The 16844-nt window shown below is 35.6% G+C and overlaps 2 protein-coding genes across 2 annotated transcripts; one reads left to right on the forward strand and one right to left on the reverse strand.

Moving 5' to 3' along the window:
* The first annotated feature begins 487 nt into the window (after positions 1-487).
* On the forward strand, positions 488-9175 carry man2b2 (mannosidase, alpha, class 2B, member 2). The gene is made up of 19 exons (XM_042727087.1): positions 488-701; positions 792-938; positions 1421-1526; positions 1711-1883; positions 2011-2126; positions 2681-2858; positions 2948-3146; positions 3501-3691; positions 3914-4103; positions 4627-4763; positions 4865-5142; positions 5222-5413; positions 6614-6857; positions 6944-7054; positions 7157-7349; positions 8176-8321; positions 8475-8588; positions 8681-8801; positions 8923-9175. The coding sequence occupies exons 1-19, from the start codon at positions 573-575 to the stop codon at positions 9045-9047; spliced, it is 3090 nt and encodes a 1029-aa protein (XP_042583021.1). The 5' UTR covers positions 488-572; the 3' UTR covers positions 9048-9175.
* A 459-nt stretch (positions 9176-9634) lies between these two features.
* LOC109089084 lies at positions 9635-14153 on the reverse strand. The gene is made up of 7 exons (XM_042727088.1): positions 14002-14153; positions 13741-13895; positions 13552-13653; positions 13145-13198; positions 12734-12892; positions 10197-10319; positions 9635-10090 (listed from the first exon to the last, which is right to left on the reverse strand). The coding sequence occupies exons 1-7, from the start codon at positions 14006-14008 to the stop codon at positions 10052-10054; spliced, it is 639 nt and encodes a 212-aa protein (XP_042583022.1). The 5' UTR covers positions 14009-14153; the 3' UTR covers positions 9635-10051.
* Positions 14154-16844: the final 2691 nt, after the last annotated feature.

Genomic DNA, 16844 nt, shown 5'->3' on the forward strand with positions numbered 1-16844 from the left:
CTCTGGTGGAACTGCAACCAAAATTCGGTACAATAGGACTTAATAGGGAGTGGGAATCTTCTCCGTAGACGGGCTCTGGCAGGACCCGAGCGAGCGGGATAAACACAGACGAGTGTGTTTGGGCGCCTCCTATTGGCCAGGAGACGAACAGTTTTTACATCCACCTCGTTCGTCTTCAACATGTAAAGCACTAAATACATAAATAAACAAATACTCTTTGACCGAAATGTAACGCGTTACATGTAAATTTTATTTGTATTTTTTTTGTATGCAAAAAAAAGAAGAAAAAAATATATTTATTTATTTATTTTTGCATTACTACAGATAGATAGATAGATAGATAGATAGATAGATAGATAGATAGATAGATAGATAGATAGATAGATAGATAGATAGATAGATAGATACTTTTTGGCCGAAATGTAACGCTGATAAAATAAAAAAAAAATTCATAGAATCTGCACACAGCGAATGAAATGGGAAGTAAAAGTGCGCATGCGCATGTGATCACACGCAGTCATGAGACTCTCTTGAAACACCGGTTATGTTGTTTCGTTGATCTTGTGTTGGCAATGGTGTTTTTATCTTTCTTTCTCTGTTTACTGCTCATGGCGGTCTCTGAAAACGATGCAGCCGAGAGGATTCAAGTGTTCGTCATTCCTCACAGTCATATGGATGTTGGCTGGGTGTACACTGTCCAGGTAAAACGCAGATGTTTTAATAACGCTTGTATGTTTGCTCTGTGCAGCTATCATCATCATCATCAGTGTTGTCAAACTTCTCTGTTGTAGGAGAGCATGCATGCATATGCCAGCAATGTGTACAGCAGTGTAGTTGAAGAGCTGTCACGAGTCAAAAGCCGCAAATTCATCGCAGTTGAACAGGAGTTTTTCAGACTCTGGTGGGTGAATGTGGCAACAGATTGGCACCAGAAACAGGTAAGGACTTACAGATATCTTATTAGTAGGTTCAAGTATTACGCAATGAAGGTAAATCAGTTTAATTATTGTTTAAGACAGAGATTTTCAAACTGGAGAAGCATGAAAAAACAGTGTAGAATTGATAAAAAAAAAAAATTCAATTAAGTAAATAGATAAAAAAAAAAAAACAATGATTCAAGTAAATAAAAACAAGTCAATAATTAAATCTAACCGTTCAATACTGTAGCAAGTAGACACAATTATAAATAGAAAATAAATAATTTCCCAATTATATTTTATGTATATATTTATAATGATATAAATACATTTTTCACAGTATAAATTAGGTGGATTTTTTTTATGCATGAAAATATATCGCTGCTTTTTTAATTTTGGGATGGGGTTCGTACAAGTATGATCATGTTTGGGGTTTGTGGGATCTGAAAAATTAATAAATAAATAAATGAGCAGGTTTGAGGTGACTTGTTTTTATATGTCAGGTGAGACAGCTGCTAAACGAGGGTCGTCTGGAGTTCATAATCGGAGGTCAGGTGATGCATGATGAAGCAGTGACGGACGTAGATGATGCCATTCTTCAACTCTCAGGTGTGTGAGCATGAAACACTCTTCACAAATACAGTGCCATAGCGCTGAATGATTACCATATTTATGTAACATGTTATTTACACATCACTTTAAGTAATCCTATGTTGCATGTAATTATAGATCTTCTTGTCTCCCTCTCTCTCTCTCTCTTTCTTTGTATGTATTTATTTATTTTGTTTTGTAGAGGGACACGGCTTCTTGTATGAGACTTTTGGTGTTCGGCCACGTTTCGGATGGCATGTTGATCCGTTTGGTGCATCAGCCACCACCCCGGTCCTCTTTGCACTTGCGGGGTTCGACGCTCACCTCATCTCTCGCATCGACTACGACCTTAAAGATGACATGCAGAAAAACAAGGTTGTGCTTTTGCATCATCGGTTTGGTAAAACGCATTTATAATACAGCTGTGCATGTGAAGTGTCTGGAATGAATGCTGCTTACATTATGATTATTGCATGTAATAATATGACATCTGTATTTGTAGAAGTTGCAGTTTGTGTGGAGAGGTTCACCATCCTTAAAGGAAAAACAAGAGATATTCACACACACAATGGACCAGTTCAGTTACTGCACACCATCGCATCTCCCCTTCTCTAACAGGTGACGCCCCAGTAGCTTTTTTTTATTATTATTACTATTTTTTTAAATTTATTTTGTAACACCTCAATTGTGGTTTTTGTTTAGCATGAAGATTTAGAAGGTTTTATTAATTTATACACTATTATTCAACATTTTGGGGTCAGTAAGATTAATAGTATTCTTAACGAGGATGCATTAATTGATCAAAAGTGACTGTAAAGACATTTATAATGTTCCCGAAGATTATATTTCAACAAAGAAAGCTGTTTTTTTAACTTTCTGTTCATCAAAGAATCCTGAAAAAAGGAATAAATTCATATTTTATATATATTAAAGCAAAAAAAGTTTTTAAGTTATAATATTTTATAATATTACTTTTTTTTACTGTAATTTTGAGTAAATCCAATATATAAAGTCCAAATATTAAATATTCTTACCATCCCCAAACTTTTGTTATAAAAAAAAAAAAGTTTAAACTTTTCTATGTAAAAACAAAAAGCATTAGAACAACAACAACAACACCAACAACAAAAAATGTTCGAGCATGCTGTAATATTGATGGTAATTGTGCCCAGGTCTGGGTTTTACTGGAATGGTGTTGCACTGTTTCCGGACCCTCCTAAAGATGGCATATACCCCAACATGAGTCTACCAGTGACCAAAGAAACTGTAGAGCTTTACGCACAGACCATGGTGGACAACATCAAACAGCGGGCCCAGTGGTTCAGAACCAGTCATGTTCTCTGGCCTTGGGTCAGTTCAGCTCCATCATACCACAGGCTAACACATACAGTACAGCATTCCTTTTATATATTCACCCACTTGTACTGTTGTATTTACAGGGTTGTGACAAGCAGTTCTTCAATGCTTCAGTGCAGTTTATGAACATGGATGTTTTAATGAACTACATTAACACGCACAGTGACAAGTATGGAGTCGCTGTTCAGTATGCCACGCTACAGGACTATTTCCAGACAGTGCACCAGACAAATCTGTCCTGGGATGTGAGAGGAAACCAAGACTTCCTTCCTTACTCAACAGGTGTACGATTTGGATATTATAGCTACTTCTATAATTGTGAGAAACCCTTTTCATAAACTGTGATGATTTGCTTCCAACATTTTATGAGCATTTTTAACACAGCACTTTGTGTTTATTACCATGCATTAAATTACAAAACAATAGTTAACGCTGCTGTGTGTGTGTGTGTGTGACAGCAAATTTGACATTGTTCTCTCTTCCAGCCAATGTAATCAATTTCTCAGTATCTCCTCTTTTTAGAAATGCTATTGTGGATTCTGAGAACCCTGGAAATGTCAAAAGGGTCCATTAGTGTTTCTCTGCATTTTTTGAAAAACAAATCATCCTGAAAGGTCTTTTATCTTCATTTTCCAGAACCGTTTCAGGCATGGACGGGGTTCTATGGGTCCAGAAATGTTCTGAAAGGAGTAGCTAGACGAGCGAGTTCCCTCCTGTACGCAGCGGAGTCTCTCTTCACTAGATACCGTATCAGTTACCCAGACGGTCCAGTTCAGAGAGAATGGGCTCTAGACAAACTCAAGGCCCTGCGATGGGCTGTCTCAGAGGTGCCTGGTTTTAAACATCTGTTTATGCCACTACCGTTTCCTTTCGAGCAGCATGGAATTTACAACTTAATTTTATTTAGTTGCAACGATGAACAGTGTAATTCATTAATGTTTATCTGATAAAAATCTTTCTCTCATGAACTTTCTCTTATGATTCAGGCCCATAGGCCCAAATCAAGCACTAGAAACTGAGTGGTCATTATCTCATCTGATTTGTACCAGGTTCAGCACCACGATGGCATCACAGGGACAGAATCCCCTAAAGTGGCTGATATGTACATGGAGCATCTCATGCAAGGCATGATGGGAGCTGAGGAGCTCTTGGCAGCCATATTCTTGCTTCCACAAACCCTTGAACCTTCCAATGACATCCATCACACACCCCTAACCAGATCCACCAGAGTGAAGAGCGGTACATTTCTTTGTTTATATTCTCTGAATCTTTCTTCTCAGCACGTGGAACTATATTCTCTGTTCAGATCTGATCTCTTGCTGATTATTGTAAACACATGCTGCAGTTTCTGCCGGTCATCTGCCACTAGCTCAGTGCTTGAGCTCTGTAAAGCTGGATGAATTCTGATTGGCTGCTGCTAATTGTGCTAAAAGTGATTCCATTGATATGTCATTATTATTACAGTTATATTAAAACTTCATATAACCAAGTTACGTTTGATAGACAAACAGAGTTGGATTGTGGTTTTCAGCATCTTCTATTGGTTCTTGATTTTTATTTTTATATATCTTATTATAATCAATTGATAATATAGACGCAATATACAGTATATAGATAATATTGACAGTTTAAGTACATTTTTAATTATATTTTCAGTCTAATTGCCGGCATTAACAGTTATCAATGTTAAAATGTGAAGTAACGTTTGGTTTGATTTGATTAAAGGCTAGATTGCCTAATAAAGATTTTGTTGTTGTTTCAGACTCTGGGAATGTTCTTGAACAGCATATCATCGTGTACAACCCACTTGCCTGGAACATTTCAACATATATTAATATTTCTGTGGCATATGCATTGGCAGTTGTGCTTGACGATGATGGAAAGGCAGTGCCTGCTCAGGTTGCAAAACATATTTTTCTGTTGATCTCATTCATTTCTTCTGTCATAACTTGCACTCATCAGTTGTTTCAGTTAATGACAGACTCGATAATTAACTGCAGATCCAGCAATCGATGGAGTCTTCCACTGTCTACGATCTGTTCTTCGTTGTTGAGCTGGGTGGACTGCAGTACAGAAAGTACATTGTGCAGTTCCCACAATCCCACTGTGACACTGGGTCTGCCTGTGGGGCGACTCATGTGGCCAGAGTAGTGAAGTTTACAAAGAAGAATGTGAGTCAGTGGAAGAGGACAGGTAGGAAGTTGTTACCAGTGCTGAATGAGTGCTACAAACTGATGTTTGACCAAGAGACAAACCTTCTGCACAGCATCACAGACCGGCAAGTTCTCCTTCAGTATGCATCAGATTGTCAAATGGAACATTTCAGTTGAATTTCTGACCTAGTCTTTCCATTACAGGTGTGAAAAGATGAGAGTTAGAGTACAGCAGGATTTCTGGGAGTATGAGGCCAATGGGGACGTCCACTCGGGGCCGATCTCAGACAACTACATCTTTACTGCCAACGGCTCAGCTATTCCTGCATACAAATCTGTGGCCATGGAGATTGTGGCGGGGAAGGTAGTCTCAGAGATACGCCAGTATTTCTACAGGTAAAAGAAAAAGTGTTTCTCGATATCCTGAAACTATTATGTCTGTCTGCTTCTAGGGTTGCTGATCTTTCTAAAATACAAGTCAGCAATTTAAAATACGTCTTTCATTTAAAGTAGGGATGACAAAAAAAATCTAGTCAATTTGATAAGCCCATAAATACATTTTTTATGTTAGGGCTGATAATCGAGAAATGGAGAATATATATATATATATATATTATATATATATAGAATATATATATATATATATATTATATATATATGTTCGTGCCAGAAATAATCTTCCAAGTCCAAAAATAACCATTTATTATAAATGTACCGTAGTGATTTGGGATACGAGAAAAAGGCGGTTTGGTATATGAATTTATGATTTACTCGATCATTATATACATTTAGCAAATTTTGAACACAGAAAAAGTTACATAGTGTTGCTTTAAGTATAAAGTGAATTTAGGAACAACATTATAATATGCAATTAATTAATGCATATTATAATGTACAGTATGAAAAATTTACATTCATTTTTAGATTTTATAAAATAAAAAATATATTTTACAGTGTTATTAAATTATTAGTGTTGTAAACATTAAGTGTAAATGTAGAAATGGAAATTAGCATGCACAATTAAATATCCACAACCGATTGATAAAAACCTATATAAATTATTACTATATAAATTGGCCAGAGTATATTATTACCTTAAAGTCAGCATTAAATAAAAATTAAAAATATATTTTCTAAATGTATGTTATTGATCTTATTGTGAGCGATTTATTTATGCATATGTTTCAGCATACGTTTTTTTTTTTTTTTTTTTCATTTCATATTTTTTCATACATTTAAATCAAAATGTCATAACGAAGTCATAACCTAAGAAAAAGAATTCTTTCTGGTCACATAAACCAGACTTCTTCATTCATTTAGTCTGCTTAAACCCTACCGTGATCATCTGCAAGCTTGCTTTTTTTTATGACTGCAATGCCCACATCTCAAGTAATTAATAATCGATAGATAAAACCAAGTTCCTAGCATACATGTTTTTCTTTTTCAATACTCTGTTCATCTCTGATGTACACCACAATGTAAAAGAAAAGAATCTGGTGCTATGCCTGTTTCATTGCAACTTTAAACACCACTCACATTTTCTCCAAAAATCAAGCAATAGTTCTCAGTCTAAAAGTGTGAGTGTTCTCTCTGCAGAGAGGAAGAAGACAAGAACCACACTTACTCCGTGGTCACCAGAGTGCCGGTAGGGTTTGAGGGTGGGCTGGCATGTTTCAGACTGGAGCAGAGCTATAAAGTAGGCCCCCTAGAGATGAACAGAGAGACCGTGTTCAGAACCTGCACGAGTCTGAAGAATAACAGAACACTGTTTACTGATAACAACGGCTATCAGATGATGAAAAGGACATATAAGACCTTTGTGAACAACACAATCGCCCGTGTAAGGTTGCTTTACACCTAAAATTCATAAATCATACCAGTTTTCAGATATTAAGAGTTATGCTTATGTTGTGTTTACATGCACAGAATTACTACCCAATGGTACGAGCGGCCTACATACAAGATGATTCCAGCAGAGTTGTGTTCCTCGGTGAAAGAGCTCATGGAGTGGCCAGTCTAAGTCAGGGTCAACTAGAAGTGAGGGCTTGCATCTGCCTTTCACACATAATTGGCACTGATCTCTAAAGGCCTTACTTAGCTGTTTTCTATTTTACAAATGATTTGTATTTTGTGCATCAGGTCATGCTTCATAGACGGCTTTGGAACAACCAGGAGTGGAATCTGGGTTATAACCTGACTCTTAATGACTCGTCTGTGGTGCGGCCAGTTCTCTGGATGATGCTGGGCTCCCCTTCTGCATTGTCATCTATCTACCAACAGGAGGCATTAGAGCTGCAGCACAGACCTGTGGTTATGCCCATCGACCAACCACGTGAGTTTGCAAACAGGGACATTGCTTTCAGTCTCAGTTCCTCTAAAAAGTTTATAACATTCAGAGTTAACCATCTAATGAGTAACAATAGGCAACATACTGTAGCGTACCCTCCATTTATCTTTAATCCAAGTCCTTGCCATTACTAATGTAACTAAACAAGTTGTCAGTTAAAAATAGAAATTCCCACCACTGGCCCAGTACCAAGTTTATTACAGTAAACTAATATAAATATGTATGTTTATTGATTTATATATAATTTGTTTGAAAGTAATTTTTTTTTTTTGCTAGGTGCCAAGGAAACGTCTCATTTTTTTATTTTATTTTGACATTTTAATATGATGTACTAAAATAAGTAAAACTGAAATATATAGTCATATTAAAATATACTAATAAAATGACAAAGACAACAAAATTACTAAAACATTTAACTGCAATTAAATTGAAAACAAAACAATATAAAAATACAAACTAATTCAGAATATTGAAAGAATACTGAAAAAATACTGCCCAGTACATCACAAAATGTGGAAGTCCTTTTTAACATACATATGCACTCATGCATCATCATCCAGATGACACAGATTTATAGAATGTTGTTTGTACTTAGTGCACCTACTATTTTATCTCTGTTTGTATCAACAACATAAAAAATGATAAGAAAATCATTAACAAAAGTTGTCAGTTGAGCAAAATGTGAAGTAACAGTGCTTTACCTAAAGTGTGCTGAACAACAATAACTAACATTTCTTTTCCATATTTGTGTGTTTTGTACATGTTGGTAAGCAAACAGAGACAAAGGAATGTCAACTTTTGCCTTACACAGAAAAGCCGTGGAATCAGGGAGAGAAATTTAGCGGGCCGTTTGTTCAGCCGGTTGTGGTGCCCCAGAACCTCCACATGCAGACCCTGAGCATCCCTGGCTGGAACTACAGTCCTGATCACACCCAGCACCTCCACAGTCTCAACTCAGGCAGGCCACAGTATACTCTACACAACAAAACTGACAAAACTATAATGTTTCATAACTGTTATGTGAATCAGGATTTGATGGAGAGAGTCGGGGTGAAGTATAAATTCTGCTTATAACGAGAAGCTGTATTCAGGATGTATATATTGTTTTTTGGTGGAGAGAGAAAGTCTGAGATAGACTTTGACCGTATTCTTTTGAGAATCACACACCTGTATGAAGAGGGAGAAGACCCAGTCCTATCACAACCCACCGTTATTAACCTGAAGGTACATTTAATCTATTCATTTTTGACGTTTTTATTGGTGGAACATTGGTAGATTTATTACGCATCACCACTTAACAGTAAATTCATTAACAGGAAGTTATGAGAGGCATAGGTGAAGTAACCAAAGTTCAGGAGCGATCCCTCACTGGAACGTGGAATATATCAGACCTCCAGAGGTGGAGCTGGAAAACCAATGAAAGTGTACGGAAAGAAGGTGAGATTTCACCTTTTAATTGGTAACTACAATGTTTCATCTGACAAGTCATTAAATCCGATTGAATCGATGTAATAAGAAATGTCAGTGCTAAAAATGGTTGTTTTTTCTCTGTTTACAGAGCGAATTGATTTTTTCAGTGGCACAACCCAGGACTTCAGTGTGACCATTTATCCGAAGGAGATCAGGACCTTTTTCATTTACTTTATAGACAGATTTGCAGAATCCGATTTTAATCTTCTGTGAAGATTCTTTATTAAGATTATTTCTAAATTGTCAGTAATGTTTTTAAGATGTATACAATCTGAATCACCTTTTGAAAATGTGCTTTATTTTTTCTTATGAAATGATTAAAGATAGTGTTGTGCATCACACATTTTGTTTAGACTCATTTGTGTTCTTTGCTTATTTAGAAAGTACATATACAATCTTGATATCAGGTCAATGGGTGGATGTGAACTTGATTTGTTGAAGTTCAATGCAAAAACTTTTATATCGCCATGGATACATTAATAGCATTGCTGTTATGTTTTCACATTGGCTTAAAGAAATATTCCACATCAAAATGAGAATTCTGTCATAATGCGCACACCTGTATGATTTTCACTGTCATCCAGTTTTTAATTTTTTTTTTAATTTTTTTTTTTTTTTTAATTTTGGTCTAAAAGTCAGTGGGCTCCAATGTAGTTTGGTTCCCAACATTCCTTATAATATCTTTTGAGTTCCACAGATGAAAGAAACACGATGAAGGCAGAATTTTCATTTCTGGGTGGAAAACCCCAACCAAGAAGGTTAATAATATGGTGAAAAAATTGTCAACTCATACAACAGTATGAAGACTGTAACTAGATTTATTTTTATTGTTTATTACATTAGTTTATTCAATTTTAATAACTTTTAATTTGTGTATTGACAATGTCCATACACCAACAGATTCCGTATATGAATTGGAATATACAGTATATGTTCTGTAAAAGGCTATTTTTACAAGTTTTATATGTTGTATTTTAAAGCTGATTGAGATATTAATTCATACTGGCAATTATACACATTTATGTTAATTCAGAAATAGGTCTGCAGTCTGCACATTATGTTAAAAGACCAGATGTTTTAATGCTCTCAAAATATTTGTATAGAGATATATTAGTGATATGTTTGACTATGGTATAATGTATTAGTATTTAATAATGTGTTCAAAGATTGAGTTTTATTAGTATTATTAGCCTTTTTAGATGCACACACTCCAACGTTCATTGCGTAGCCGTGGGTGGCGTCATAACGATGACAGGCTGAAAAAGACAAGAAATGTTTTACAGTCGAGAACTGTGCATAATACTGTGCATCATTCATACTGCTCACCAGCCTCGACAGATATAGGAAATGAGCGTTACTTACCACGTGAGATGTGGGACTGCAGCAAGGAATCACCTTGCAGCAGTATGCAGCTATTGTGATGGAGAGGACAATCTGAGTCAACTCCGTGAGCTGATCTAATGCAAACAGTAGATGAAATCCTTTCTGTAAGCAAAGAGGATAAACAATATATAAATATACACTGCTCAGCCACAACATTAAAACCACCTGCCTAATATCATATAATTCCCACTTTTGCTGCCAAACCAGCTCTGATTCGTCAAGGCATGGACTCCACAAGACCTGATAAAAGATCAGAGACCATTCCTTCATCCAGAATCTATTTTGTGTTGAATTTTATGTTTGTTTTGTATTATTGTCCTGATTGAAGATCCAACCACAGCCCATTATAAATATTCTAAGAGAGGCAATCGGGTTTAGATTTTTAATCTGTTGGTATTTGATAGAATCCATGATGCCATTATTTGAACAAGATGTCCAGGACATCTGGCAGAAAAACAGGTATAGCAGTATATTTAACCGTGAGTAATGGGGTACTTCTTTTGTCCCTGTTTGTACTAAACTCATCTGGTGGGTTTGCTGCCAGAAATCTCTTCTTTTTTTTTTTCATCTGACCATAGAAGCCAATGCCATCTGAAATTCCAGTCGTGTCTGACTATGAATATACTGAATATGCTTTGTGTTCCTCATATTTATAATCCTGTGGAACAGCAAGTCATGGCTGGACAATTTCATGCTACTAGTCACCCTGGTGTGCTAATTTTTTTAAAATATGAATGGGAATATACTTCAGAGATATTTTACTCATAAGAATTTCTAGGGGTGCCAATAATTGATGCCAACATGCATTGGAGAAAAACGTTTATTTCATCATAAAATTTTCACCCCACTTTCAATTGTTTTACTTCAATGAAAGGTTAGAATTTTTGTGAATTTTTTGAATGAAAGATCAAAAAGCTCAATGATGCAGATTATTTTCACAGCTGCCTTTGCTTATATGTGACCCTGGAGCACAAAAAGTCTTAAGTCGCTTGGGTATATTTGTAGCAATAGTCAAAAAAACATTGTATGGGTCAAAATTATAGATTTTTCTTTTATGCCAAAAATCATTAGAATATTAAGTAAAGATCATGTTCCATCAAGATATTTTGTATATTTCCTACCGTAGATATATCAAAACTTAATTTTTGATTAGTAATATGCATTGTTAAGAATTCATTTGGATAACTTTAAAGGTGATTTTCTCAATATTTAGATTTTTTTTGCACCCTCAGATTCCAGATTTTTTAATAGTTGTATCTCAGCCAAATATCCTTATTTATTCAGCTTTCAGATGATGTATAAATCTCAATTTCAAAAAATTGACACTTAAGACTGGTTTTGTGGTCCAGGGTCACATATTTACCAAGGGTGCCAATATTAGTGGAGGGCACTGTATACAGGGGTGTACATTTCGTCTAACAGTAGGGGAGACGATAAACATAAAATTTCTCAAGAGCAATTTTTGAAGAGGACAAATAATACAGCTAAAATTGTACTTGTAAGACAAGTATGCACAGAGGAAAGCCTTACTACTATTAGTGCAGCAGGGAGACTGTGCCAAATTAGACAACTTCAAGCTGCTGTGGTCGCACCACGACAGCGCTCGTGTCCATTGTAAACATTACTATCCGTCAAGCAGGTGAAGTTATTATTGCTAACATAGCAGAGCGGACTCATCGAAAAATACATTGGCATCATCTGTATTAAAGAGAAAATAATCACTTCATCCGTTGTTTAAGGGAATAAAATAGCCTTGACAGTCGAGTTCCACAACTACTGACTGTTCTCGCTCACTGGACTTTTGTGTGTGTGTGTGTGTGTGTAGGTCAGGGTTATTCAAATCTGACCCTCGAGGGCCAGTGCACTGCAGAGTTTAGCTCCAACCCTGATCAAACTCACCTGAGCATGCTAATCAGTGTCTTCAGGATCATTATAAAATCACAGGTAGGTGAGTTTGATCAGGGTTAGAGCTAAACTCTGCAGTGCACTGGCCCTCGAGGGTAAGATTTGAATAACCCTGGTGTAGGTGATGCAGGGTTGCCAGGTTTAAGCAAAAAAAACCTGCCCAATCGCTAACTAGCCCAAAAGCGTTTCAAGGGGGATTCCTCTGTAAAATTTGCATTCCAGGGGCTAAATATCACATTATTGGGGGCATTTCAACCTGTGGCAACAGTGTTCAAGTGAAAGATTTGAACCAAAGCACTGTGAGGCAAGACTCAAAATGTTTCTAAACTTAGAACGCATTTTTGCCACATTTGCGTTTGTGTTGTTTTACTACTTACTACTTACTACTTAGTTATTTAAAATGTAAAACATTGGTTTTTACAATAAACAGCGTGGTTTTTAATCATATTTTTAGGGGGGACAACCCTCAGATGGGGGGTCCTGTCCTCCCCGACCCCCCCAGGATTTCCACCTATGACTGTATATACATACAGCTTAGCGATTTGCATGTGAATAGCGTATACAGTGACACTAATAACATTAAAAATGTACATTTAAAATGGTCTGCTTACCTCTATTTGTATACATGTGTCATTCTCATGTGTTATGTTACTGTGATTATAGGGATGCCAGCAATCAGTGATGCGTGCATATGGCTCAACAAATGTTTCCAGAAGACAGAAGGTATATGCCACACATGTGACCACCTGCATTCCCAAACAAGCCTTAAGCTGTTGAGAAATAAAACGAAAAACACACACTCAGGAATGCTTATTTCTAAGTACCTCTTCAGTGATACATTCAGAGTGGGAACTCAGAAATTCATTCTGCATATAGTGAATAACTAGCATGCATGGTACATATTTTTGATAATATTTCATAATTTTTGCTGTGTCCAGATTAGGAATGGAACGATTACCGGTTTGACAATAAATCATGATAAAATTCCCCACGGTTAGTAGTCTGGGCCCTTAAAAACTTACTGTTGGCATGTGAAGTTTCTGCGCTGCAATGGCCACACTGCCAGAAATAATGCCCTGTTTAAAGGAAACATAGTGGCAAATAATACTGAAGGATATTATTTGTAAACCTATGCAAAATAAATAGCTGAAATGCTGTAAAATTTATACTATCAGAAATTCTACCTTTAAATATAAAATTAATAAATACTACATTAATACATTATTATTACATTATATCTATCTAGCTATCTAGCTATATCTATCTATCTATATATGATATCTATATATATATATATATATATATATATATATATATATATATATATATGCATGCTAACCAGCTAAAAAATCATCAAACAATATGAAAATATTTGTGCATATTGTACAGTTCAAACATATTACAGTAAAATCATAAAATGGACACTTACAACACATGAAAACGCCAGCATGAAGCCATTTAGTTCAGATCGTACCATATAAAACGAAATTCTGCAAACAACGAAGAAGACAGTCAGCGCGATCTCTGTGACCTGCGGATGAGACAAAAACATCCCTCAGTAGATGTGTTTGAGACTAACTTACATTGTATTCTATTTCGATATCTATTTCACGGGTACCCCTAAAATCTTGGGTTCTGCCTCCAGGTATTTGTATTTCTGACTGGGGTTCTTCTGGAAAGTAACTTCCATTAAAGTATCCGCATCGGCCGAGCCGCTCGCGCTCTGGGCTGCAGCAACGCCCCAAACCTCTGGATTCTCGGGTTCAACTTCGCCTGTGTGTTTATTAAAACATCGTCAGAAGTTTTGCATCAGTTCTGGCTCGGTTGGTACAAATACAAGTTTATAAAATACACATTATTTATTTATAAAATATCTTACTGGTCATTTCTTCTGCTGGTCTTCAATGTATGTGTTCAAAACAATCTCTACTGTATCGCGGCCAAAACCTCTTAAAAAGACTCCGTTGTGGGGTTTTCGGAATGTGTCCGCCCCTCTCCCATCTGGAGCATGAAGAGTTCATACAGTCTTTCGACATTACAGCTGGAAAGGCGAAACTTGAAATCACAGACGTCTTTTACAGTACGTTAATCCTCAATACTTTTTTAAAGTTTGCAAAAAACGATGTCAGCGAACACGTCTGAGCTGTATATAAAAGCATTAGAAAACATACAGAATTGTAAGCGAAAATAGAAGGCTATTGACAGAGAATGACAACTTTACGGTGTAGCCTAAATATACTTGTAAAAAAAAATGTATAGTCTGAATGCACTGTAAGTCGCTTTGGATAAAAGCGTAAATGCATAAATGTAAATTTTAAATTTAATTTGATTTAAATTTATATTGATAGTCTAAATGAGATGAGAGGCGTAGAAGGCGTAGCTGTAGCCTATTCAGTTCCTCTCTTTATTTTTTGACAAATGTAAAATGTTTTTCCCTGCGTCCACTACTGTCTTTCCTGACCTACGCTGGTTTCAAATTTCCTGCCAGTTCCCAAAGTAGATGCATGAGCGCCACTCCTCTATTACATGCAAATTTGATTCTCTCAGGAGATGTGCGTCATTGAAATCCAAAAACATATTTTAGGGGGTATTTTTCTTTTGATCTATGTTGCTTATTTGTCTGTTTTATTTATTTATAAGAAAGTGATTAACCAAATATATTAACTTTGATAACTTTTATTCTACACTAAACTAAGTAAATAAATGCTAGTAAATAAATGATGTAAGTAAATATATAATTAAATAAATGCTAGCAAATGGTATTTTAAAGGGGTCATATGATGTTGCTAAAAACATTATGTTGTGTATTTGGTGTAATGAAATGTGTTTATGCGGTTTAAGGTTCAAAAAACATTATTTTCCACATAATGTACATTATTGTTGCTCCTCTCACCTTCTGAAACACGTCGATTTTTACAAAGCTCATCGTTCTGAAAAGCGAGGTGTGCTCGGATTGGCCAGCTATAAAGGGCATTGTGATTGGCTGAATGCCTCAAGCGTGTGACGGAAATGTTACGTCCCTTAACTATGGCGTGCCTTCCGGTCCAAAAATAAGGCTACCGACTTGTCGCGTGAATTCACTATACAATTGCCAGTAGCCACTGAGTTTACCACTGATAGGCCGGCGGTGCATCAATATACACACTCACCTCACGCAGCGAACGACTCACTTTCCTCACGCAGCAGACCACTGACTCTCGATATACACACTCACGAATATTAGAATTAAAGTGACTTCTATAATGTATCCAAAATAATATATATTTAAATATTCAGAAATGTGTACAATGTTTTTTTTTTTTTTTACTTTCATTAAAATATTTAAATAAAATGATAAATAATTGCCTATTGCAAATTTATGAATTCATCTGTATTTTCATATATTATATTAGTAATATATATATATATATATATATTATATATATATATATATATATATATATATATATATATGTAACATATATAAGTATATATAACATAAATAAGTAGGTTAATAAATATATAATATTTAAAAAAAAATATGATATAAAGTATTTGTTCTCCACCACATCACTAAAATTTAACTGTGTTAAGGAAAAAAATGCTCTTTTGTTGTTTTTGATTGCTTCCATTGTCCTCATACGCTGTTTGTGACGGATTGAAAGAGCTGATATTTGGAGTCACCGACTTTGCAAAAACCAAACAAAAACACGTCCCGAGAGTCCAAAAGCATTCACTGCGCAATGAAGCCTGTTAGAATTAAAAAATACAGTTAGAATGTCCTTATAATTTAAGCAATTAAAAAAAATTTTTTTACGTTTTTATATTCATTGCACATTAAGCAATGCTTGAGTGTCAGCACATGTGCGCGAGCACAAATGTGCTATTATTTTATAGCTGCAACAGTGCATAGTAGCACGGTGTTTCGTTCCTTGAATTAATCAGTTTTTCAACGAATCAAGTGAGCCAGTGATTCAACAGTCCATTCAGATGGACTCTTTTCCTTTCTAATGGAATCAGCCGTTTTGAACGAAAAGTTTGATTTGAACGAGTCAATAAATACTTAAACCATGGATTTGCTGTCACCTACTGGCGGTTTTATTGTCATTATTATTTATCCATGACAGGCCTAAACCAGACAAGGTGCCAGCACTGGCCTACCAGCACAAAAACACATTTAGCAAAATATTGACCAAAATTCATCCATTTCAGGCCCCAGAAGGAAAAAATCTTATAAATAATAGTTCATTTAATAAGGCAAATTTTTCAATAAAACCTTTTTAAAAATTATGATTTTGTAATTTGTAATCATTATGTGAAATTAGCTACAGGACCACCCCCCCCCCCCCCCCCCCCCCCCCCCCCCCCCCCCCCCCCCCCCCCCCCAAAAAAAAAACTGTCACCTAAAACAATTTTACAATTTGACCACTGTATAAATACATTTGAATATATAATATTAATATACATATAAATATAAAATAAATTAAAGTGAAGATTAATAGCTTAATAATTTTTTTTTTTTAATTAATGTTTCCTGTCGCCGATTACGTTTCCTGGGGTCGACAGCTTATAAAAACGTAGTACTGGGGTTTTAGCTGTTTGCTGTACACCTTGACCTGACCTGTGCCTTTTTATTTATTTATTTATTTTTTTTATTTATTGCTTTGGTTATCTCTTTATTTGATTTTTTTTATATTTTTTTTTAATTATTTTTTTTTTATTATACTTATTTTTTATGTTGTT

Source organism: Cyprinus carpio, chromosome B7 (genome assembly GCF_018340385.1).
Source record: "Cyprinus carpio isolate SPL01 chromosome B7, ASM1834038v1, whole genome shotgun sequence".
In the NCBI taxonomy this organism is placed as follows: Eukaryota; Metazoa; Chordata; class Actinopteri; order Cypriniformes; family Cyprinidae; genus Cyprinus; species Cyprinus carpio.